At 36.0% G+C, this 26333-nt stretch overlaps 3 protein-coding genes across 3 annotated transcripts; all 3 read left to right on the top strand.

Moving 5' to 3' along the window:
* Positions 1 to 3293: 3293 nt before the first annotated feature.
* LOC135673977 (protein GRIM REAPER-like) lies at positions 3294 to 3671 on the top strand. Its single transcript, XM_065183383.1, has one exon. The coding sequence runs from the start codon at positions 3294 to 3296 to the stop codon at positions 3669 to 3671; it is 378 nt and encodes a 125-aa protein (XP_065039455.1).
* A 9131-nt stretch (positions 3672 to 12802) lies between these two features.
* Positions 12803 to 13183, top strand: LOC135673976 (bZIP transcription factor 53-like). The gene has a single exon (XM_065183381.1). The coding sequence runs from the start codon at positions 12803 to 12805 to the stop codon at positions 13181 to 13183; it is 381 nt and encodes a 126-aa protein (XP_065039453.1).
* Positions 13184 to 18620: 5437 nt separating this feature from the next.
* Positions 18621 to 24610, top strand: LOC135674373 (uncharacterized). The gene is made up of 2 exons (XM_065184159.1): positions 18621 to 18903; positions 23645 to 24610. The coding sequence occupies exons 1-2, from the start codon at positions 18834 to 18836 to the stop codon at positions 24343 to 24345; spliced, it is 771 nt and encodes a 256-aa protein (XP_065040231.1). The 5' UTR covers positions 18621 to 18833; the 3' UTR covers positions 24346 to 24610.
* The last annotated feature ends 1723 nt before the right edge of the window (positions 24611 to 26333 follow it).

The raw sequence follows: 26333 nt of genomic DNA, 5'->3' as shown, positions 1-26333 counted from the left end.
ACAAATATTGCAAGAAAGCACCAAGCTCGTGCAAAGCATGTGATGTGATGCATAGGGTTGATCACCTAACTAAGTAGGCACTAACTTGAACTCGGCCATAATATGGTAGAAGCCCTCAAAGAATCTCTAAGTCGAAGGCAGACACCATCGAGTTTGAATTGTTGGATTCCAAGATCGAGGGTGCAACCAAAGCACATGATGTATTCACCCCCCGAATGACAACTTATATTGGTGTGGTCAACTCAGCTTCATTTAAGGATAAATTTTCTGTCACCAATATCAAGGGTAGTGATAGAATCGATAACCTATCTGAGTCTAAGTTGCTAAAATAGGAGAAGGATGATATCTTAAACCTTGAATCTATTGGAAGAGAACGTTTGAGTCGATTGTTAAGGAGTGTTTGAGTTGAAGGTAGAAGTGAAGAGTAATAGTTGCCAAAGGCCATTATTTATTGGATCCAAGCGTAACAATTCCACCACCTGTCCCCTTGTTTATCTCTCAAAGTGCAATAATAGTAGTGGGGTGTATGGTGTCAGTGCAAGTACCCTAGGACACGTAGTGTGATTTGCTCAGTATAGTGGTCATTTGGATCATTATGAAGATTGCATTGAATCTACCACAATCTTCATTAGGGGCACAAGGAATGTGATAAACATGCCATGTCGATTTGTCAACGGGTGGGTACGACACGTGCCCAACTGTCAGATCATGTCGAATCAACTTAGACCTGAAACAATTGATTTTTGAAGCCATTTGTTCGATGAGTGATATGTAGAGATGATTACCTAATCTCGAATTCATTACTAGGTGGTGATGGTTTTGACAAAATCTCATACCCTCTATTATTGCACCAATTATGCAATAAATGGAAATAATGGCTCCAAGTGACCGTTATAAAAAGGAGCCTCCAAGTACATTCTAGGGACATTAGCTTTTTAATCTAACTTGTCTAATTAACTACTAACTTGACCTTCAGATATTTGTCGAGAGTATCCTTCACATAATTTGCAAGATTCAATACTAATCCGACGAAGCAAAATTTTAAAAGATTAGCTCCTAGAAGAACCAAGTTCGATCTGACTCAACTCTTGAGTCAAACAACCATAATATGCTCTAAGAACCAATGTAGAATTTGAAAGTTAAGCCATATATACTAGTATCCATTTAAAAGAGAATACAAAAGATGGACAAGTACTATTGCTAGATAATTTAGATTATTTATTATCTTTTAGGATTTTGAATAATTCTTTGAATTTATAGGAAATTTTAGATAGAAATTATTCTTAAAGCATATAAAATTATATTTATAATCCTCTAAAATAGAAATTACAATTGATGGCCTTTTAATTTTTTCTTATATTACTACCAACACTTGTATTTATGAAAATTTATGACATTAACTAACATATTTAAGATATTTTTGTAAATGACAATAAAATCACAACTTGCACATATAATTTTACAATTTGTTCTTACTATATATGATAGCATGTTAGGTTTCAACAAGATTCACACTGGTTCTTAATTCCTTTTAACATTGGAAATCTGGAGAAGTTTTACTTACTACTTTCCAAATTCTTTTACAGTTTTTTATATCACATGACATGTCGTGTTGCATGCCATCTAGCCCTAAAAAAATAGATAGAATAATTTATATCTTATATGGTCAATCTTAGTCATCAACTCATCGCGATAAATTTGATTCGATCTAACAATATCACATTCGGAGGTAGGGAAGGGTTTCACCTTGGAGATATGATCCAAGAGTCAAAGTAGAAGGGTTCTACTTGGACTAGTTAGACAACCTAGTCAAGGTGGAAATTCTCTGAGACTCGAAAAGGTTTGGTCATCTTGATCTTAGTTCAAATATTTATGTAAAACCTTGACCAGGGGTACATCCACTAAGACTTTGAGAATTCAACATCAAAGATCTTACCTAATGAAGTTCCCTTAGTGTTTTAATAAGAAATAAACTAGTTAGTTAGATGCTACTTAATTGATAAGTCATCGTTATCGAATTGATCGATTGACTATGGGTGTAGATCTTCTCTTTATTTTTTACAAGAAATTCTCTAGATCGTGAAAACCCTTATCATCTCTACCAACCCAAATGACACTATTAGAGATATATATGAATGGAAAGCAGCGAGCTTCTTGCACTATAGAAGCTGACGAAGGAAGGAAACGATTGTGAACTTGATATACAAATTATTCGGTGGCAAGACCTAAGACACAAATTTTCCATATGCAATGCATGAAAAGCGCATGAAAACAAAGTTTATAATGTATTACATATTTTCTCTATTGACGATGACTTTTGTCCCCATGCAAAGTGGACTTATCTGAAAAGTCGACGTAGATGGTATCTCTCTCTATCTATGCAGTCTAAGACAGTTCGGCTTCTTCGATTCTTCCTAATCACATATTATACCAAAGAACAGCTTTGAACTAAGCACAATGTCATGGCCATTGATACACAGTTCATATCTCATCAAGGACAATAGGCGATATAGTAGAAGGAAGATATCGTCATAAAAAACTCTTTCTCAATTAATGTTTGCACTTACACTTCCTCTCGCACTGCGATCCACAGCATTGAACACCCCCGTAACACACGCTCGGCTATTCAAAAGGTGACAAGAATACTAGTTTGGCATTGGCCTAATGTATCCCAAACGGAATCAAGAATTCGGTATAATTCCAGCACAAATTCCCTGTCGTCCCGTGCACCAGAGGATGCTGACATTGGTCTTTGACTTGGAAACACCCGATGTATCGAATGTTCCACGCATTTAGGTCAACATTATTAGGAATTCACTTGTGCATGGGCCACAAATAGTCAACAACTAGCCAACTTGGCTTCTTGACGCCAAACTGATGCCTCCAGCGTCGACTTTTCTCTCGGCCTACGTGGCCGAGTGAGCGGCGGCGGGCACGCTCATTATTTGGAATCTTCACGGCCGTGTGCAAATCGTGGTTTAATACTGTGAATCAAATCAACTGAACAGGCATTTGAACGATATGAGGAAAATGATTGTTTAGTGACTCGATTAATTGGTGTTTGGAAATATATAATGAAATATATAGCCATGAATAATGTACACAATTGACCAACCTTTCAACTCGTTGATCTCTCACCACGTCCCTTTATAAATACCCATCATGCATCCCGTCTCCCTCCCATAACCAGATCGTCGTCTACACTCAAACCTCAACCAGCCTTCTCCCTTAAACCTCGTCAGTTGCGCCACGTAAGAATGACAATGAGGTTCTTCTTCGTCGTGGCATGCGCCATGGCCTTGACCACATCTCTTGCCTTCCCCGTTTCCTCTGCGGAATCGGACGAGCGCTCGACAGCAGCAGCAGCACCGTCTTCATTGTCCCTGGGGATCTACTCCTCGCTTAGGCATCACAAACCGAGAGGCTCGATGACCTGCGACAAGTTCCCTAGAGTTTGTCGCGCCGGCCACCACTGCTGCAGGAAACAATGCGTGGACGTGATGACCGACAACCAGAACTGCGGGGAGTGCGGGAAAAAGTGCTGGTTCGGCCAATCGTGCTGCGGCGGCAGCTGCGTCAACGTGATGTATGACCCCAACAACTGCGGTGGCTGCGACAAGAGGTGCACGAAGGGTTGCTTCTGCCAGTTCGGGATGTGTAGCTATGCTTAGAGCATGATTCATTCATCACTGTGACACCTATACACTTGCATTTCTACTTTCTTGTCGTGCTGTATTCTATTCTATTCAGTTGGTCTGTTGTATTTGTTGCATTCAGAATTATAAGCGAAGGAAATAAATACGAATAACGTGATGATGTAATGATTAAGCTTGACATGATGATGTTGGAATTGAACTTATTCATCCTTCCAATCAACCATGAAGAAGTTTGAAGCACATCAAGGTATTATTATAAAGAAGTTCTCAAAAGGTGAAGCACATTAAAAACCCTATAGGAGAATGAACCAAACTAAATATTAATTCTTGGAAGTTGAAAAATCACTTAGAGAAAAGATATTCACATTGAACATATTAAATTTGATGTATCAATGGGGCTATACAAACTCCAAATATTGGGTTATGAGATCATAGAGTTTGGGTTGTAGTCAGGATAATTTGAGTCAAATAATAATACATTCTTTCTTTCTTGCTCTATCACTCTCCCTATCCCTTCGACATGTGATTCATATATCTTCAAGTTTCATATATCAAAACCTAATATATTACTAGCACTCTATCAATTTCTAAACTTGGCAATAAATGCTTGAAATTTCATTATTCAAGTTCACTAACCAACCTTTTTTTTCCAGAAAAATAAAAACTCTTTATTCTACTATTGTAGCAAGAATAAGAGAATTAAATTTTTTGCAAAAATTAGATGGGAAATCAAATCCCTAAGACTGACAAACGAATCTTGATCAAGCAAAGTTAGCTAAAGAATGTGTCACATCACTAACCAGCATTCACTACTTCAAAATTATAGAACTTAATGCAAGTCACGAAACTAAGTATGATATATTGTTGTATATATAGTAAATATGTATAGCATATGTAGGAAAAGAAACAACCATCATGATAGAAATTTCAAATAGACCATTCCCTCACAGAGAAGACATGCAAAAGAAAAGGGAGCATGCTCACATGTGCTGAGTGGTGGAAACACCCTCATCATAAAGACAAAGAAAACCTCATCATAGATGGATCCATCTTGAACCAGCAAGTTTTGAAAGCATCTCTTGGTCACCGAGATCTCAAACTTCACATTAATCCTATACTCTGAGTGAATAATCTATTGAACAATTATTATTATCAAAAATTAATTTATATCTACTGACTATCAAACATAAAATAAAAATAATATTTTTGATAATCGAAGGAACAAAATAACATGTAACCAATGTAATAATAGCTCCACCAAGTAGGTGTGGGGTGACCTGGCCAATAACTATTATAGTAATTTTTACTTCATTGTCCATCTTAAGGTTTATCTCGTCTTTTGCTAATCTCCTAAGTCTTACTAGAACCTACAATAAATTATAAATATGATAAGTACTATTAGTATTCAATACCCATTTGTTATCATAAGAGTCTGACAAATGTATAGGGTGACCTTGCCAATAGCTATTATAGTAATTTTTGCTCCATTGCTCATCTTGAGGTCCATCGCGCCTCTAGCCAATCTCCTACATCTTACCAGAACTTATAACGAATTACAAATATGATAAGTACTACCGGTATCCAATACCCATGTATTATCATAAAAGTCTGACAAATGAAGATTGATCATGAATGTACCTGAAACTTCTTCAAGCTTCTATTTCACTCTCTTTGTAAGGTACTCTTTGTAGTTCCTCTTTAAGTGTCAATATTTACCGTAGTGGAAGTACTGGCCTTTGCCCTTTGTCTTATCTTTCTTAGCAATCTTTACTTTCCCTAGTTTGCCTATACCCTTGCCCTTCTTAAGGGACTTTTTTACCTTTCTTTTCTTTCTATTCTCACTCGTATAGAGAACTAATTTTTCTTTCTTGATAGTGCTCTCTGCCTCCCTCAACATATTGAGGAGCTTAGGAAGCGTCATCTCAACCTTGTTCATATTAAAATTCATTATAAACTGTGAAAAGAAGTCTGGTAGGGACTAAAACACAAGATCCATACATATGTTATCCTCTAAGACCATTCCTATTCTTGTGAAAAGAAATCTCGAGAGTCATGGACCGCAACCTAATGTGGTAAGCCCTAAGTCAGTCACCTAATCACTCACATCAAGATCTATATGTGCAGTGGCGCATCTCCATGCCTTGTGATTGTCCATCTCATCATTGTCAGTTTCATCGACATCTTAGCGCATCTCCATACATCGCGATCGTTCGTCTCGACCTCGTGGGTCCCACTATCACTTTCACACTCTTGCTGCGCCTCATCGTGTGATTACAACTTAATCATAGGCATACAAGCCCAACAATAAATGAGAAAAATATAGACTCATAAGCCTCAATAATAATAATAATCATATCACATGGTCCATGATCATTCGTCCACATCATACATCACATGTACAAACCATCATCATGTTGGACTACTAGATAATAATAATAATTAATTAAATCTTTTAATTAACTAATATTTTTCTGAAATTAGGGATATATAAGAAATTTTTTGAATTATGAAGGGTATTTTGGTAATTTGGATAGAACATAGAATTTTTGAAATTATGAGGGGAAAAACTATCTTCTGCCTAGAAAACCCTACTGCCCTCTTACACTTGCTACCTTGCGGCTGTCGCCACCTTGCTGTTTGCGACCACTATGGGCGGGCACCCCTGTGGGCATCGTTGCCACTATGGGCATTATCGCCCCTATGGGCATTACTATCCCTACGGGTGGTTTTGCCTATGGGTGTAGTGCCCACAAGTGGTGCTACGCCCCCTCGGTGGGCAGACGCCCCTATGAGTACCATTATTGGCAGCCTGCTAAGGCATGCCAACGGTAGCCAATTGCCTGCACGCAGATGGCCAAGGTTGCAAGCAACGTTTGGCCACTTATGCATGGGCAGCAATAGTTGTTGTCCTTTCTCGCCTTTGGCGTCAACGATCTTGACGAAAAAATTCATCCTAAAACATAACACATGCAGTTTAAAACAATTATTTTGCACAAACAACCTAGCTCTAATACCACTATAGGAAAATCTAGATGCGACATCATATGCATAGCGGAAGAACAAAAAATAAAAAAATTAAAAATTTTAAAAAAGATGTTCGTCATCGTACGAAGATTGGTATGCAAAAATCCATGAAACTTAAATCTATGTGTGAGATAATTATGTTTTACTTAGGGAGATTATATATCCTTGAATCCCTATAGATCTGTAGAAGATGATGAAGGAAGTCAAGTGCCCACCTCTCTAGTAGTGATCCATAGTAAGGCTACAACGACATTTCTCAAATCTCCACACTTACTATCCGAGGAGGAGAATGGGACAGGAGAATAGAAGGTGGCAACCAAGAAAACCTTCGGCATTTGGGTGTTTGGTTCCCTCTTATTTATAGAGGTCCTCTATCAACTTAACCCTAATGGATCCTACCTTATTGGGTATTGGATCTCTATCCAATAATCTCTTATTGGCTCTTATTGGATCTCATTCATAAGATCCAATAATTCAAGGGCTTATTGGAATTCAATAAGATAGGGGCTCCGGCGGATATCTCATATCCAAACCTATACTCGTCGCAATACCTACCATATGTGTGTGACCCTCTAGGCTCAATATCGAGCTGGTCGTGAGTCATACCTGTCAGAACTCCTTTTGGCTTAGTGAATTATAATCCCCATAATAATTCACTTGACTTATCGATTGCGGGCATACTAGGCCACTACGCCATAGCCTCCAAACGATGAATCTGATCCTTTGGACATATTTGTGCTCAATTACCATGTACTTATAATCCCTTATCTATCTAATATCTTAGAGACTGTATACCAGATATGGTGCTGTCAAACCCATAGGATTCTACTCGAGTCTCGCTCTAATCGATTTCTCTCAAAGAACTCTTTTTCTCTAAATCTGAATGACCATGGCTAGGGATTTGTTTGAGTAAGAACATATGAGATATTCCTATCATGACATTAAGAGTGGATGATCCTCTATCGACACTCAATAGCCCTCGCAAGGTTTACTGCCACTCCCGATGACCGATTGTACTATATTTAGAACTTCCAAACATATAAGTCTAGTATCAAAGAGTGGAGTACTCATATAGGACATCTTTGGTGTCTCAAGTCTAAGGATCAGGTACACTATTGGGACAATATAATCATTGTCTAACAATGAGGTATCATTAATCATCAAACATTCCATGAGCGGATCAATCAATGAACTCATTTTCCAATAAGTACATGTATTGTATCCATAGTGTCCCCACACGAGCAGCTATAAGACCAACTATCTCCAACATATAGACGGGTATATAACACACTAGTTTGTCTGGTCATCTCGATGTCCCTCTCAATTAACCTATGACCATGATTATTTAGTGTTTATATTTAAAGGTAAATCGATCTCATTATCATGATCTCATCATAATCTGATTCTCATTGCACAGATTCATAAACATCATTATATATATATATATATAACAATCAATATAAAGTGATAAAATATCAAATAATATAATAAGAAGAAAAAAAATGTGTATCATGTCACACATGTCATCACTAATATGATTAACTTGTAAGACACCTATGACTAGTAGAGAATATGAGGTGGTAGTTAAAAACGAACCTAGTCTATGGCTTTGGTTCCCTCCTATTTATAGAGGCTCTCTATCAACTTAATCATAATGGATCCTACCATATTGGGTATTGAATCTTCATCCAACTACTCAAGCCTCTTAGATTAGTAGGTTTCTACCCAATAATCTTTTATTGACTCTTATTGGATCTCATTCATACGATCTAATAATTCAAAAGTTTATTGGATATCCAATAAGATAGAGGCTTCAATGGATATCTCATGTCTGAACCTCTACTTATCACAACACCTGTCATATATGTGTGACCCTCTAGGCTCAATATCGAGCTGGTCATAAAGCATACATGTTAGAACTCCTTATGGCTTAGTGAATCATTATCTCCATAATAATTCACTCGACTCATCGACTACGAACATACTAGGCAACTATGCCGTAGTTCCCAAACGATACAGGGGAATCCAATCCATTGAACTTATCTGTCCTCAATTACCATACATCTATAGTCCCTCATCCATCTAATATCTCATAGACCATATACCGGGCATGGTGGTGTCAGGTCCATACGGTTTCTACTCAAGTCTCGCTCTAATCGAATTCTCCCGGAAAACTCTTTTTCCCTTAATCCGAATGACCCTGGCCAAAGATTTACCTAAGCAAGAATATATAAGATATTTTTCTCATGATACTAAGAGTGAACGATCTTTTATCGACACTCAATAGCCCTCGTAAGGTTAGCTGTCACTCTCAATAACCAACTATACTATATCTGAACTTCTAGACCTATAAGTCTGATATCAAAGAGTGAAGTACTCATATATGATATCATTGGCATCTCAAGTCTAAAGACTAGATATGCCACTAAGACGACAGAATCGTTGTCTGATAGTAAGGTATCATCAACCATCCAACATTCCGTAAGCAAATCAATCAATGAACTCATTTTCCAATGAACATCTGTACTATATCTCTAGTGTCCCCACATAAGTAGTTATGAGACCAACTGGCTCCATCATATGAATGGGTATACAGTATACCAATTTGTTCGATTATCATAATGACCCTCTTGAATAACTTATGATCGAGATTATTTATGGTATATGTTTAAAGATGAATTAGTCTTATTATCGTGATCTCATCACGATCCGATTCTAATCGTACATATCTTTAGGCATCACAATATATGTATGCAACAAGTAATATAAAGTAAAAAAAATCATAATAATAATAAGCAAAAAGACTGTATGTCATGTCACATATGTCATCACTCACGTAATTTATTTACAGGACACCTATGACTAACAGCTTACCCTTTATATGCTGTCATGCTCAGGCTCGCCCTTTGTGTACTATCACACTATCACACCTAACCTCATTAATCCCTTGTGCATCGATCACACTGCCATACTCGGAGGTATTAACCTATCGCGCTATTGCACTTGGCATCATCGGTCCCTTATGCATTGCTATCACAACACCATACCTTTCCATCGTGCCACCATACCTCGCTATATCATCCCAAGTTCACTATGCTGCTCATCTCAAGAAGTACAGAGGCATATGTTATGACAAAAATGGCGTGACTGATCATATGCTAACATTACCATTCGATGCCCGATACCTCACCTCCATGTGGTCGAGTCACCTAGTCAATGCATGGAAGCTATTTTAGTGATCTTTTATACTATATTAACCTCATATAACCGTATCCCACAAGTGCTAGCCATAGAATGAGTACGAACAATCTTCATAGCCCAACATTGGTCGAGAACGATTCTAACTAATGTAACAAACGAGTATAATGGCTCAGCACTGATGAAGATGATTATAACTGTTTCTTATGTTTATGTTACTATACTAATAGTGTAACAACCCTCCAAGGCACCCACTATAAAAAAAAGGATACATGAACTAATCTTAAGTTCAACTTGTCTGACTAAATTTCCCAATGCAAGTTTGTAGCGTTCGAATGTCCTACTCAACAAACTTTACCTTGCGATTAGCTTGACCAAGAATCAAATTAGATTTGAGTCAACTTTCAACTCGGATAGTCAAAATCTACTATAACATAGTTATGTCCATTCATCATTCTCAATAGATTTTTCCAACAAATGATACACGAAGAAAAAAAATATTTTTTCATAATCAAATACTTAAAAATTGATCTATCAAACGTTACAATGTTTAGAAGGTCAGCTTTGAACTAATCATTAGGATTTATTCCAATGAAAATATTGAGCTATTAACATTGTACGATCGGACCACATAATCTAAAATACTTAAGATCATATTAATGATCGAAACTCCATCCAGTCCTAAAGACAATTGCATCCCCTCTCCCATTCCAATATCGCTTGTTTTGAGAAGGACTACGTAGTCATGGACAATGTGCATCTGCACTTTGACCTTTTTTTTTTCTTTGACCCTCTTTTTCACCTATGTTCTTTTCATTGTGTTCGTGTCAAATATCTTGAAAGTGGATTGTTGAATTTTCACCGTAGCTTCCCTAAACAAAAAAATTGCAGTCAAATTCAATGTTCTACTTAAAACTTTGGTGACATCAATACCATTGGCTGCATATTTTGAGTAGTAAATAAATTCAAATTCCATTAAACTGAAGAGAAAGATACATCGGAAATAACAAAGAACATGAGTTACAGAATGAATACTCTTTGCATTCTCCTTATCATATATTTCCAGAGCTGGCTTTGCCAGAAAATGTGAAGCTTGACTTGCTCTCCTCACGAGATGAGATTATTATATCATCACCAAACTTCATCGTTCCTTGCACGACTCTATAATCCACCAAGCAAGCTGCAACAACAAAAAAAAGTGCAGAAAAACTTGCAAGTGATAAATATTTTGAAATGGGTGACCAAAAATCTAAATTGTAGGAAAGATTCTGATGAATATTAAAACTCTAACGCCCCTTTCATATGCAGACCAACTTGAAAAATATAATTAAGCATATGCTCCAAGTCGATCGGAGAAAAAAGTTATTTTGTAAATGTTAATTGAATATCAAATGAAATAAAAAAAGAGAAATACATTATTCAAATTCACAACCTGCTCTTTAATCATGCGACAATAAAGTTATTGATTCAGTAATTATAGGACCCAAAAGATTCATTTGTTAGAGAAGAACCCAATATGTATAAACTCTAACAATGTGCTTTTATTCTTCGTTCTGGATTGTTAGAACTTGGTAGTTTATGTGAGACAGCAGAATTTTTTTCTCATATACTCGCTATTGATGATCTTATTTATCTCTAAAATATTGCTTGTGTTTGCCCTACAAATGAAAGTATTTAATATTTTGGATTTTTTTTGGAAAGCAAATAATCTAACAAATGGAAGAGGTGGATGACGATTGAAGCCTTAGTATAAATTTAATAACTTGATATTTAAAGACACTAATACAAGACTCAGAATTTGGCATGACTTATTGATCTATTGGAGGATAAAGAATGGAACAAGAGGAGGGAATTATCTGTTCAATTTCTATTTGGTGAAATACTTGATGTAATTGCTGTACGAAAATACTTACCTATCGGACTGAAGGATGTTTGGAAAGGACATTTGACTACATCAAAGAAGTATTTGATCAAGAATTCAACAACTGTGGGATTTAGAACACATTTCTGTATTGATATGGCAAGGATCAACCATTGAAAACCTGTGAACTCCAAACCCATCACCACTGCCATCCACCCACCAAAGATTCCCAGTCAAATCCAACAGCTCGTGTCTGCTGGATTTGCCCGCAGATTTCATACCTTCCCAGCTGTCACTAGTCGGCTGGTTTTTGAACGCGCTTCCTGCACACCGCGGGTTTCCTCCAATCAAACCGTGCCAGCACACAACGCACTGATCTCTACCCGCAAGAAGTCATCGCCCACGTTTTAGGTCACCAAAACCACGTCCCGGAATGCGCCTCTCATCCTCTATAAATCGCCCATTCCGCCAGATTTGCAACCTTCTTTTCTTCATTTCGTCGAAGCATTGGTGGGCTTGGCTTTGTTTTCCTTTCCAGCTAAGTATTCTTTGTCTTCTTTCTTCCCCCTCTCTCTCACTCGGCCCTTTTTCTTCCACAAATCTTTGGTTGGTCCCTTTTGGGGTACAAATCCGGTTCCAAAATCCGATCTTTCAAGGTTGGTTTTGTTTCTTGGTTGTGATAATCCAGATCTGACTCGCAAAATCTGATCTTTGGGATCCTCCCTTTTCAGCTGCTCTTTCGATCTCTTCACTAAGGTTCATGTTCTTGATGTTCTTCCCTCGAATACTGTCGAAAACCGTAATCCTGCTTTTATGAATCTCGCTACTCTCAGCGTCTGCTTCCTTCACTCCTTCTCTGTGGTCCTTCTCTACTGGTTCTATGTGATCTCATAAACTCGTTCTGATTGCTTGATCCATTAACGTCGAGAAAGAGGCATCTTTTTCTTTTCCTGTTCAATCCAATTTCGAATAGCTTAGAATCAGAGATCCAGCGAGGAACAAGGATATGTCTTCTTCCTTTCCCGTCCGCCGAACTTCGAGTTCCGAAGGAGACTCGCAGCCGATGATCGACGTGAGGAAGAGAAAGCGGATGCTCTCGAACAGGGAGTCAGCGAGGAGATCGAGGATAAAGAAGCAGCAGCAATTGGATGATCTGATAAACCAGGAGGCGCAGCTCAAGAGCCAAAACAGTCAGATCGCAGTGCAGATCAATCTGGTAACAGAGCAGTACAACAAAGTGGAATCTGAGAATGCTGTGCTGGGGGCTCAGCTGAGAGAACTGACCGAGAGGCTGCAATCGGTGAACTCGGTGCTCCATTTCATTGAGGAGTTCAGCGGGATGGCCATGGACATACCCGAGATACCAGACCCTCTCCTGATGCCATGGAAGCTTCCTGGCATGGCACAGCCAGTCATAGCCAATTCTAACATAGTCCGATTCTGAAACTTCATTGTTGTGCAATATCTACCTTGCTTTGCTGCTTGTGTTCTGGTTTTGTTGAGTTGCATGTAAAATCAGTATGTGTTTTCGTGTCCAAGTCAGTGGGTGATATGTGTGCATGTGCTTGTTGTAACACGATCTTTGGGTAAATGTCCTAATTATTCCAGTTGAATACTTACTGCGTGTCTCTGAAGAAACTATAAAGGTGTGGTAGATCTTGAAATATGCACAAAATGATTTCTTCATTGGTTAGCATTGAAGCCCAAGCTTGTTGCTAGCATGCAATGACTCTTAAATGGCTTCGGTTCCATGTTTTGCATCTAATCTTAGGATAAATAATCTGAAACCTGATTGTGATATAGTAGTAGCGGACATCCTGACCTGGTGCTGAATAGGTTGAGACTTATGTGACCTTCAGGGAGAAATCTCATCCCTGACAAGTGCAGTCATGCATTGGATTCTTATGTAAACATCACAACCTTTTAATCAGTAGTGGTTCAAATTATATGAGTAGCTTCTTGTCAACATGTTCATTGAAGAAGATTATACAGCTAATGCTACATACACATGCAGATTGTTCAGTTGATTTTATTCAAGCCTTGCAATAGTTCAGTGTTGCAGGATGCTTTCCTTGGAGCACGTAACTTATTTCATATGGTCGCTAGTTATTCTTTATACAGACTTAGTAATATTTCTTGGGGAGATTAATTACGGTCAGCTCCGGATAATAAATCAAATGTATTAGGCTTGTTATAATCTTGCAAAAAATGTTCATTAAAGTTGGAAGGTAAATCTAGAATTGCATATGAAACTTTTGTAGAGTGCCAAAGATGTTGGACTTCAATTGAATTTAGACTGCTACGTAGTGCTTGTTTCTATCTTTCTTGAGTTGTTTTATCAAACACTATTCTCTTATTATTAAGGATTAAGGTTTATTTTAACCCATCTCTTAAGCTCTTATAGTTTATTTGTATCTAAAATAATTTTTATATTTTAAAAAACATAGCATATAAATCGCTCTCATCAAGTCTGAGTTAATAGATATTAGAGTCTACGTGATATGTTGACTCACAATAAGGCACTAATATATTGACATGTGTAATTTAGGATTAAGGTCTATTTTAACCCTTATGGTTTTGGCCATAGAGCTCATAAGTCCTTATGGTTTACTCGTATATAAAATAATATTTATATTTTTTTAAAATGTAACTAAATTAATAAACATTAAAATCTATTTATATGATATATTTATTTATAATAAATTATTAATATAATGACACATATAATTTAAGCTTAAAAAAAAATAAGACCTCCATTGATGCTAGGAGAGGCATCATGGAAGTGACTACCAATAACAACACCGAACCGTTGTTGCCTAGTAAGGCATCAGAAGCTCTTGAGCTCGTCATTAGTATAAGAGAGGCTACATGCGTATGATGCCCTACTAGGCAGTAGTGGCTCGGTGTTGCTGTTGGTGGTCGCTTCCACGATGACGTCTTCTCCTATCATTGATGGAGGTCTTAGTTTTTTTAAACTTAAATTTATGTGTCATTATATTAATAATTTATTATGAGTCAACATCTCATGTAAGCAAACTCTAACGTCTAACTTATACTTGACAAGAGGAGTTTATATGTTATATTTTTGAAAATATATAGGTTATTTTAAACACGAGGAAACTATAAAAGCTTAAGATATCGATGATCAAAATTACAATGGATAAAATGAATCTTAACCTTAAATTAGATATGTTATTATATTAATGACTTATTATGAATCATCATATCATATTTTAACCTTTGTTAACCCGGACTTGATTTATTATAAGTGTGTAAGAGCTTATATGCTATGCTTTTTTTAACTTACGAGTTATTTTATATGATTTAATGATCCATCGTTAAAATAATAAGGATTAAAATAAACTTTTAGCTCTATTATTAAAGTAATTATATGGACCTATATAAAGCTTGAATAGACCAGAAGATATTTCATTAAGTAATGAGAAATCACTAACCAATATTAATTATGTTAGATCCTCATGTGAAGTTATATTAGGGGTCAATGAACAAGATCCTTGATTTATTTTCTAGTAGATGGCGTGCTATTCTGCAATTAATTAATGGAGATCAGAGCTTGGCTGTATTTGTTTCTAAAAAACTGTTCACTCAACTAGAAGAAGTCTAGAGATTTGGCATTAGGTGGTTGAGATCACACCAATAGCATCATGCTTGTTTACCCAAAAATAATAATCTAAAATTGTTCTGATGCCTAAAATTATAATATAGTGATGCCAAAATTGCATTATGTTAAATATAGATGGTAAGAAATGTTAAGTGGAATTTCTCTTGGAATCAATTTAATAGTTTCAAAGATGACCAACATGCTTCATTTGGCTTGAAACCCTTGCTCTTGTTTAGGCTGCAGTTGAGCTTGTTACTAAGATGAAATTTTAGATGGGATTGTGAGTTCTGTAAAACCATCTTTTATGGTATAAAATCACTAGCACCTTGGAACATTATGAAGGATATAATTAATTCATTAATTGTTATTTAATAATTATTCATCATGTATTAATTTGATATTATCTTTATAAAAGAATATTATTATTTGCAATATATTTTTACTATGTCTAATCTTATTTAAATTTTTTTAATATTTTTAAATGGATGGAAATATTCTCCTCCTCTTCTTCCTAATTGACGGTCAGTCGACCCTCATTGTCTTTTTCTTCTTTCTCGATGAACAACGACCTCAAAGGAATAATGATTGTGATCGAACATAAGGGGAGGAGTGTCAACGTCAATAGGGAGTAATGAACAAGATCGATAGAGAGTGTGAAATTATGAAAAAAAAAAGGATAAATTTTATAATATTGATATGTAGATAATAAAATAATATATATATTTTTTAAGAATTATGAATAATAAGGAGATTATCAATACTAAAAAAGAACCACAAATAAATAAGCTTCTTACGACAAGATCAATGTAAAAGAAGTAACAATATTATGACTTATTATTGTTGTTGGGAATAAAAGCATGGCTAATGAAGAACTATTCAATTATAAAGGCATTAGATAGATAAAAGCTACAAGTCACGTTGACCATGTTTATTATCATGATAAAAATCTCAAGCCACCACTGTTACTTTGTTTAAATGCTTAAATGTGGAATGCTCTAATAGAGAACTGTATACTAAACCTCGTAAAGAATAAGATCTTTTGCATGCTTGACACCTCACGTACTTGTATTCATGTATTTGTCGACTAAGTTGATAGTTAATACCTATGCCCTCACAACATGACATGCGTGTAGTAATGCTCTACAAATAACATCCACCCCAACCCTTTGTGACTGCTGAAAAGGAAAAATATGCTCAATAATTCCATTTAATGGTATCTTCTTAGCGAACAAAGGAGTTAATATGTTTTCACCACTTGACGATACATACTGACGTGTGTTGGTGCAACGCAAGTAATACCATAAGATACAATGTGAAAAATATAAATATATGTCTTAGATTTAAATTTTTAAATGGAATAAAATTAACAAAAAAGTAAAATAATATTGGAGCAAAACATCTGGTTCTAAACTTTTCAAGCCATGCTTATAATAAAAACTTCCTGATTGATTCTACCTCTTGGGCTCGAGTCTGGTAAATGAAGGGGAGTGTTAAGAATAAAACTACGTAAATCATGTGTCATCTACTAGCTTAGATTGAATGACATTAATCACATATTTAAGATGGTAGTCCCAACGTTTGTGACACCATCGATAAAATGCCTTCGGTTACTCAAAGATTTTTGAATGAACTTATAGTGTTCTTCAATATTATAAATCTATTCAGAAAACTACAATAGACTTTGGTTAGTTTAAATTCTCGCCAACTTTAAATATTATAAACATATTTTTGAATGATATTTCATAAAATTGTTTATTTGGAATTTTATAAATGATTTTTTTATTAAAAAGATTTATTTTATTTTAGTATATTTCAAAATAAAGGACTATAAATCCTCATTTTTTTTCACTTAATCTTAAATTTAGGTCTATATATTTTAGAAAAACCTCATAACATTTATGTTTATTTGTTTAAAAAATATAATAAAAAGTGTGAGATAATATCAAGTTACAATGTTTTAGTTTAGAAACAAAAAACATTGTATCCCCACCAATCTCAATTGTCAATTTTATTATGCATTTTGAATTTGTCAAATTATTTATTTGAGGGTTTTCGATGAAAATTAGGATTATTTTGGCATATAATAAAGGATGATAATTCCTCGTTTTTTCACTTTGCTTTAAATTTATGTCTATATATTTTAGAAAAGCTTATAGTATATATGTTTATTTACTAAATAAAAATAAAAAATAGTGAAACATTGCCAAGTTATGATTTTTTTTGTTATCAAGAAATAATATTATGATTTTATTCAAGAACATTATAAGAACCTTAAGTAGTTTAAATTCATATTATTATAAATTACCAACTTTATTAAAATGATCTATATAAGAGTTTGAGCGGGTTTGAATGAAATTAAAAGATTTTGATATATTTAAAATAATGAAAAATATTTTTTTTTATTTTTTTCTCCATATAATCTTAAATTGATGTATATATCTTTGTGTTTATTTATCATGGAAGAATGACAAGAAAAACAAAGGGAGTGATCTTTAGGGAATCCCTATTTTAGGCTTTATTTGAATAGTGCCCCTATTTTCAAAATTCTTATCGTACCTTTTAAAATACTTAAAATGCCTTACTATCATAAAATAACTTTTCCGACTGAAACTCTACCAGTTGAATCAATCTATTACTGGAACAGATAATTACAGTATTTTCATAATGTTTTTTACTTCACCAGATCGATAGTGTTCATGAATATATCTATAATGTCTTAGTTCAGAAACAAAGAAAAATATTATATCCATATTCAATTAGTTTACATTTTTATTAATCTTAATTTTTCAATTTACTATACATTTTTAGGTTTCGTAAAATGATTTATTTGAGAAAATTTGATAGATTTTGGATCAAAATCAATATTATTTTGGTATATTTCACAAGAAAGATATAAATCCTTTTTTTCCACTTAATCATAAATTTTGGTTTATATTTTTTGAAAAAAACTATAAATTTTACATTTATTTATTATAAAAATAATAATAAAAGGGTGAGATAATAGCCAGCTATAATGTTTTTCTGTTATTGAACGAAAACATAATGACTCTATTTAAAAAATAATAATAATAATAATTATTAGACCATAATGACTCTATTTAAATAATAATAATAATAATTATTATTATCGTCATATTCTTCTTCTTGCTATGATGAAAGGATGCTTCATCTTCTTGTTTTAATTTGTTAATTTCTAATGCATGCGTCGGTATTGAAATCATACAACATATGTTTTCCACTTGGCATACGTCATCTCACCCTCGCTTTCCAGAAGGGCCTACAATATTCCTTTCCGTCTCCTCGACCCAGTCGTTGGAGTGACGCGCCGGCGACGAATCGCAGCTTGCTTCAGGTCCCAACGCTCAAATTTAATGAACCGCAGGCTCAAAGAAACCCTCGCTGCCTGCGAGCTCGAATTGCATCGAGTTCGGGCCGGGTGGGATCGGGGTTGTAGCTCGCCCCGGCGACGACGATGGATCTCCACAGCCCGCAGATCCGGCTCCTGTTACTCGTAGGTGGTCTCATCGCTCTCAGCATGGCAGGTCCGCGTTGATTCCATCTCTTTTATCTTGTTTTTATGCTCGATTTATGTGTTCCCCCTTCCATGTCTTGAATATAAGCTTCTGTGGCTTGTTGGCTTTTCTCCTTTTGATTGGACATGAGGCCCCGCAAGACGTAGCCCTGTTGGCGGTCGTTGCCTCCAGATTCTTGATAGCATTTCGTCTTCAAGGGGTGGAGATCACCGCCATTTCTTCCCCTGGGGAAGAGGTGTGAGGGTAGGTAGATAGAAGGAAATTACAGATAAGAGATCAAAATACTTCTTTCCCTAACCTAAGGTCATGAAAGGTCCGCCAGGAACCCGTCTCTCCCTGATCTCTTTAGAATGCAGGGGCACAAACACTTCACTATCTCACTTGATTCTGTCACTTGAAACGTTAGAAGATTTCGTCTCTTGCGGTCATATGCAGCAAGTAACCTATGTTAGTGATCATCTAGTGCATATATTGTGTTGTAAATGTTGCTTGTAGCAGTGCTCTTTTGGTTGCTTATTGTTGGAGTGAAGAACCTCCTTAAGCAGACTTAATCCGAAATCAATGGCCAAGCAAGAATGGCATATATAGACAAGTGACACGAACCCAACCTGTAATAAAGTGATGCAACTCGAGCGGCTTTTGACCTGGTTGGTAGTCGACCCAGATTAGGCTCTTGGGGCTGAGGTCTGAAACCCCTGCCCATGGGCTAACTTAACCTGGTAGTATCCTTCAAACCTTTTAAAATCATAGTTTAAAAGGCCGTGTTGGACTAGTATGTACCAACTGTATTTATAGATCTGGTCAAGCATCGATATCAAACATGTACCATTATTACTGTTAAAGTCCCCTTTCTTAACTGTTCAAGCTTTTGGCATTTCTAGTTACCAATCATATCTTTAAAATTACATCATAGCATGTCATGAGTTCGAATTTTATATCCGAATCTTTCACAGTTCTTAATTAAAATTATTCGGCCACTGCCCATTCTCATTTAAGCTTGCGTCTCGGGCTTTGTTCATATGTCAAGCTTAACCATCTTGCTTGTGAGAGGATATGTTAAAGCATACATTGTATCCTTTCCTAACAGCTTAAGTTTTTGGGATTTCTGGTTACCTAAGTGAAATCAGCAGGTACATGTTGATATACCCGATTGCTTGTTGTTTTTTATAAATAACATTTTGGATATTAGTTGCTTTCCTCATGTATTGTATTGGGCTGCCCTTTTAGGACATCAGTGGTTCTAAAGCCTGAAATCTTATTTTAGTTATTATAATATGCTCAGCCGATTCTCAGTTAGCACATTGCTATACATATAACATAAACTATGATTAAACACTTCAACATCTGAGATGTTGATAAAAATACTTTTGAGATTCAATCCTAATGATCCACATTGATCAAAACCACAAACCCATAGATTCAAATTAGATCGAGACGAATAATTATAGCAGTACAGTAGGAGGATAAGAGGGTGAACCTTGGTATTACAAGAAAGTTACTCCACTGTGAGTAGGATGACTAGGACTTGGGTCACAGAAACAACCTATGTTCTTGTAGGGGCAAGGCTACACGGTATGACCCTTCTCTGATCCTGTGTTGGTGGGAACATGGTACATTGGCTTTATCATTTTATTATATTATTTTGGTAAGATTGTAATTGGCTTAAAGACAGAATGGTAAAGTGCGTGTGTAAGAGAAAGAGAAGGGGAGGGAACACATATATTAATTGTCATGACTGGACTTAATAAGTCCATTGGCCTGGTAATTTGGATATGATGGACCCAGAACCATGAGCCTTCAAATGCTTTAGCCTTAGTTGTTGGTGATAGACCCATTTAGTTTATATGCCATTCCAACCTATCGTCAATTTTTGATACGAGGATATTATTATGTCATAGACTGATAGGCCCACTAGCCTTGGTAATTTAGATTCAATGGGCCTAAATCCCTTAGGCATGAACTATTTAAGCATAGTTATCTGTAGGTGGCTAACCTCTTCTCCACTTCTGATATGAGATTATTCAAAGCATTAAAATCCCTACCAGTTAATGACTTAATCTCCTCATCAGGGAATAACAAAATTACACAATTTCAGGACAATTGCTTTTGTAGGTAGCATCCAAGGACTTAAAAGACCAGTGGTAGTTTATGTAATGATGTGCTCCTTACACCATGTACATGTCGGTCATTTTATTTTGGTCCACTCATCAATGGCCTTTCATTCCCAGGATAGTACATGCCTTTTGGTAACAATTAGCATGACTTGACTCAATAGGCCCACTAGCCTAGTAACTTGAATGTGATCAGCTCAGAACCATGAAGCTCAAATTCCTAAAATCAAGTTATTATATGTTGTACCATCAACCCTTAATCACCATCATAATGCTACTCTTACTTTGGATGTGGAACCAATCCATGCAACACATTTATAGACACCCTTTAGTTAATTTTTAATTTTCACCATTCAAGAATTACATACTCAATAAAAAAGAATTTGATTCTATTCAAATTGATTGAAAAATTGAAACTTAACCTAAAATGGCTGGTATCTCCGTAAACTAACAAATTTGTGGAAACTGCTGAATTTTTTTAAAATTGCAGAAACTAGCAACATGAAATTCTTTGCTGGGGGAGAATCTAAATTTTAAATCAATTCTGAACATGTTTACAAGTTAATGCCGCTGTATAATGAGGTTTGTGTGAATAACATAAGTCCTTGTGTAGTTGAAAAGATGCAACTCACTCTTTGACTTGGTTTATTAATTGCAACATCTGTAACTGTTTTCATGTAACTAATTGAGTCAATTACTATGGTGTATGATTGGCCAACGTGTAGGACATTTTATACAAAAATTGCTTCTCTCTCTCCTGTCTTTAGGACCCATTTTGTGTGCCTAGTAGGAGAGATGTAAGCATAAGGACGGTGGTGAATTTCTCTCTCTCCATCTCAGCTTCTCATTTTCTGGATGACTAACCTATTTGTTTAATTGGTCTTCTGTTCTAGCCTGGCATTGGCTATCAAATACTCCTTATATCTAGGAATTATTAACATAATATGTTGGTAAAAACTAAAAAGAACAGTCAAATCCCTAACATTGAACTTCAGCACTTTTTAATTTGTTGCAACAAGCCGCTATTACTTTTTGTGGTCTTATAGCTTTAGGTCATAGATATAATAAAAATTTTAGCCTAAAACTCTTGGGCTTGGTTTACTGTGATCTGTCAAATTTGAAGAGACTAGAAATGGAAGGTTCATGATACATGTGTTTCATCAGCTAAAGTTTTGAGTCTAGTAGCAGCTAATGAAAATGATTGCAGAGACTAAGACATTGGTGGTACACGGGGAATTATGAGATCTTCATTTTCTAGTAACTCAGATTTAGTAATATTGTAAAACTATAGCAATTTCCCACCAATTTCCAACTATATAAGTCTTAAGAGTCAGTCAGAATTGGACTATTCTTGAACAATACTAATTATGTCGTACTAGAATCTGCTGATACTGTGAAGTATGTTGAAAAGATTCTAAAAAATAAAGCAAGATTTCTCATTATGTTGACTTGGCTTTAATTGCTAAGTGTCTATTTTATCTATGGGATACCTGACTTGCAATTTCCTGATGTCTAAATGATTCTTGCTCGTATTTGTTTTAAATCAGAATACTACATCATCAGTTAAGGATTAGATGATTGGATTCTCTTATTGCTAACAAGTAACTAACACTAACATTTCGGAGCTATGTTGTTTATGGGCCATTCAACATAAGTTATTGAGCAGGTCACCTAGATTCTGGCATATGGTATCAAATCATTTATGCAAGACAAGTGGTCCTGGAGAATTCATGCAAGGCCTTTTATTGTGGATTATACAACAAGATGATAACTATCTTAAGAGCATCAAGGATAAAATTTCTCCATGTTAGTCCGTGATGAGAATGTCAAGAGTAAATAAAGAAAGAAAATGGCAGGCAAACATCAGTGGGGAAGCGGCAGATCCTAATTATTCAAAGATGGGAAAAGATTAAAATTTATATATGATTTAATTTGCTAATTACTAACAATTTGGGTTTGAGTATTCTTGAGGCATGGTAGATAACACATGTTCTATACATCTTTTTTTTTCGCTGTAAAATAGAAACTTTATTAACTCAAATCTGGAGTACAAAAGATATCCTTCTCATCAAAGGAAATAAGCATGGAAAGATCAGAATGGAAACTTTCTTTCCACAAAAAAGTGGACTTGGAAGTCATAGCAAAATTAGCCAGTCAGTTAGTGGACATATTAATCTCCCTATAGGTGTGTTTGAAAGAAATAGAACATAAGGTAAGAGCAATGTGTTGAATGTCTCGGATGTGATTAGCAATTTGTCAAGGAGGTGTAGCACTGTTAACAGCCTCATTCACAACACTGGAGTCAGATTCAACTTGAACGCGAGTAGAACCAGCATTCCTTGCAGCCTTTAGTCCATCCAGGCCAGTGCTTCACATACATGTTCCATACACATTGTTTGACCAATTGGCTTCTTGGTTATGACAGTAAATCCATCTTTCTTAAGTTATCTCTGATCTATGTTTCATATCATTGTAGATTTATTGCATTGCTTCAGAACCAGCAAAAAAAGCTCTATAGAAATACTTTTCGCGTTGTTAACGTTATAACTATAATACCTTCCATGATATCTTTTGCTTCATATGTGGTCAAGTGTTGCATAGACATGTCTCTATTGCCAATCATTGTACTGCTATTGCAGCGGAGAAATTCAGGGAATTTGTTGGAGAAGAAGCTGCATCCAAAAGTGGGAAGTTCACATTTTTGAATTGTTTCGACATGGGATCTGGGAGTCTTTCCTGTGTAGTCAAAGAGGGTGTCAAACTCTATGCGTACAACATCCGAAGTGCACATGTTGAAGGAATAAGACAACGAGAAACAGAGATTGCTCTGACTGAAGCTTTGACGGAAGGTCTGACCGCAAGCATGGCTGCAAAGAAGGCTCAGAAAGCTGGCACAAAAGCTGCAAAGGAGGCTTCCAGGCAAGCCAAGCGCATTACAGGTCCACTCATATCATCAGGGTGGGACTTCTTTGAAGCCTTATACTTTGGAGGAACCTTGACAGAGGGCTTCCTCAGAGGTACCGGTACTTTATCTGGGGCCTATGCAGTTGGTTACCATGGTGAGCAGAGACTGGGAAGATTGGGTTATCTTATGGGAAGTCATCTTGGTAGCTGGATTGGAGGAAGGATAGGATTGATGGTATATGATGTTGTAAATGGATTGGATTACTTGCTTCATTCTGTCCAACCAGAAGAAGATACGAGTTTTTTCACTGATACTGGGGGTTCTGGCTCTGAGGATGCATATAACACAGGAAAAGATATCGTGTATCAGAGCGCTAGTGAACTAAATGGTTATTATGAAAGTGTGACTGAAAATTCTGAAGATTCTGAAACTTAGAGACTCTTTTGAAACAAGTGGTACTGTTATATTGTAGTTATCGGTGTCATGGGTATATCATATAGTTCTGCATTATGCTTTATCGTACTGAACATACTTGTTGATGAAGTGATGAACACCATTAACTCTGGGGTCCATTGATACAAGAGTTTCCTGTTGCTATTGAAAATTTATTTCTTTAAGCTGGTGACAGCTTTGACAGGAACTCCACTATGAGTGTTCTCTTATTCTTTTTACAGAAAACATGGCCTCACGTCATCTGTTACTTGTGTTTTGTACTGACAATGCAATGTTTGACTATTTTTTTTTGTTTTTCCGGTGGTGCATGGGTTACTTTTGATTCAAAGGACTCTACTGATTAGGATAACCATTTGCTTGTGTCATATTTCTCTTCCAAATGGAATTTATTCCCTAGGCCTCGAGATGATAACATAGATTCAAGTTTGAGTGAGAGTTTTTCTTGATCTTGTCTTTTGTCTCTAAATTAATTAAGATTCACCAGCTTTCTCCTCAATCCTTCCTGAGTTTATGTTAAATTCACGCGGAACTTTGATGCTACTTTTGTAGATGGTTTAGTCTTCATCAAGATTTCATTTCGAGCTCTGGTTGTGCTAAATTTGTTGTGAAGTCTCCATTTTTCTTCTGCTGACGATTGTGACTGGTGTACCAATTGCTTAATTCTACTTGAACTTTGGTGTAATCAATCAACAAGAAGAAGAACAACAACAACCAACTATAATGTGTTTCAATTATTTAGGATCCTGAATTGATTGGTGTACCAAGCAAGATCACATTTTTCCTATCATTGAATTCTACAAATCAGGAATATGGTATACTGTGTTCTTGTGGTTCCGGCTTCGTCCCCATCGAAAATATATTGCCTCTTGATGATTTGCAATAGCCATCGGAATCTTAGCCACTGCTTTCGATTGGTATGATGACAACAGCAGGAAAAGAAGTCGTCAATGATCACATCTCCCGATCCCTGCGTCGAGTAGTCGCGTTAGAAGATAGTGGCCAAAATTGACTAAATCAGGTGCAGCATCACCCACCAACTGTGTCACATATTCCAAAGCCCATAGTGTCGACATCCCATTGAGGCATCTCCAATGAGTGCCCAACATCACAGAGGTTTGAGTCAAAAAGATGATGGTGATCATGAGAAGGAGCAAGTGCAGTGCAATGAGTTTTTTTTACTTTCTTTGATGATACGAATTTTTGTGACATGATATGTCTTTTCTTAAATCATATTTAGGAGCCAACAGTAGCCTTTCCTAAAGTGATCATCAATGAGGATTAGGAATTTGGTGGCAAATTGACTCCAATTGCCTCACCATAGAGTTGGCCCATGAGAACCAGGCTATGTAATTAACCATCATATCCAACATATCTCCAAGTAACCTTTTCTCTGTGAGCTTTCTAATGGCTATGTAATTAACTTGGATGCATAAATCCTGTTTAGAAAGGGTTTCGGAGCACTATTTTTCTGAAGCATATGAACATCAACCCATGATGATGTTAATATCCTATGCAATACAAACACAGAAAAGTGGAGTTGAGTTTGTGCGTCAGCCATGATCATGGATCGACTTTAGATTCGCTTTTAACAAGTTAATTGATAGTTAACGACATCACTAACCATCACTTCCCAACTTATTTAAGAATTGAAAGAATCAAAATCTGTGGATGACAACATCTCATAGCTAAATACCTACCTCTGTGTCGATATTATCATTAGATACTGTTTAGATCGATTGTCCTAAAAAGATGTAAGATCCGGAAAGGATTAATATATATATGTTGTTTTACTCCTACAAACAAAAAGATACTCGATGCTTTGCCAGGGAATACACCTGACTTGAAATGCTCTTTCATCACTATGTGCTCATCGGCAACCTTGTTTATTCACAGAAAAACTGGCAGCTCTCAGTGCGTGTGCCTTCTCCCGTAACCCTCTTTCTTCCATTTTTCTGATACCACGTGATGGT

Source organism: Musa acuminata, chromosome BXJ1-5 (genome assembly GCF_036884655.1).
Source record: "Musa acuminata AAA Group cultivar baxijiao chromosome BXJ1-5, Cavendish_Baxijiao_AAA, whole genome shotgun sequence".
Lineage (NCBI taxonomy): Eukaryota > Viridiplantae > Streptophyta > Magnoliopsida > Zingiberales > Musaceae > Musa > Musa acuminata.
This window is presented reverse-complemented; position numbering and strand designations above follow the sequence as displayed.

What these genes read in the sequence shown, in the direction of transcription:
- LOC135673977 (XM_065183383.1), top strand. Translation starts at nt 3,294, where the DNA reads ATGGCCTTGACCACATCTCTTGCCTTCCCCGTTTCCTCTGCGGAATCG.
- LOC135673976 (XM_065183381.1), top strand. Translation starts at nt 12,803, where the DNA reads ATGATCGACGTGAGGAAGAGAAAGCGGATGCTCTCGAACAGGGAGTCA.
- LOC135674373 (XM_065184159.1), top strand. Translation starts at nt 18,834, where the DNA reads ATGGATCTCCACAGCCCGCAGATCCGGCTCCTGTTACTCGTAGGTGGT. An exon ending in CATCGCTCTCAGCATGGCAG is followed by an intron (nt 18,904 to 23,644) that starts GTCCGCGTTGAT and finishes CTGCTATTGCAG; the next exon opens with CGGAGAAATTCAGGGAATTT.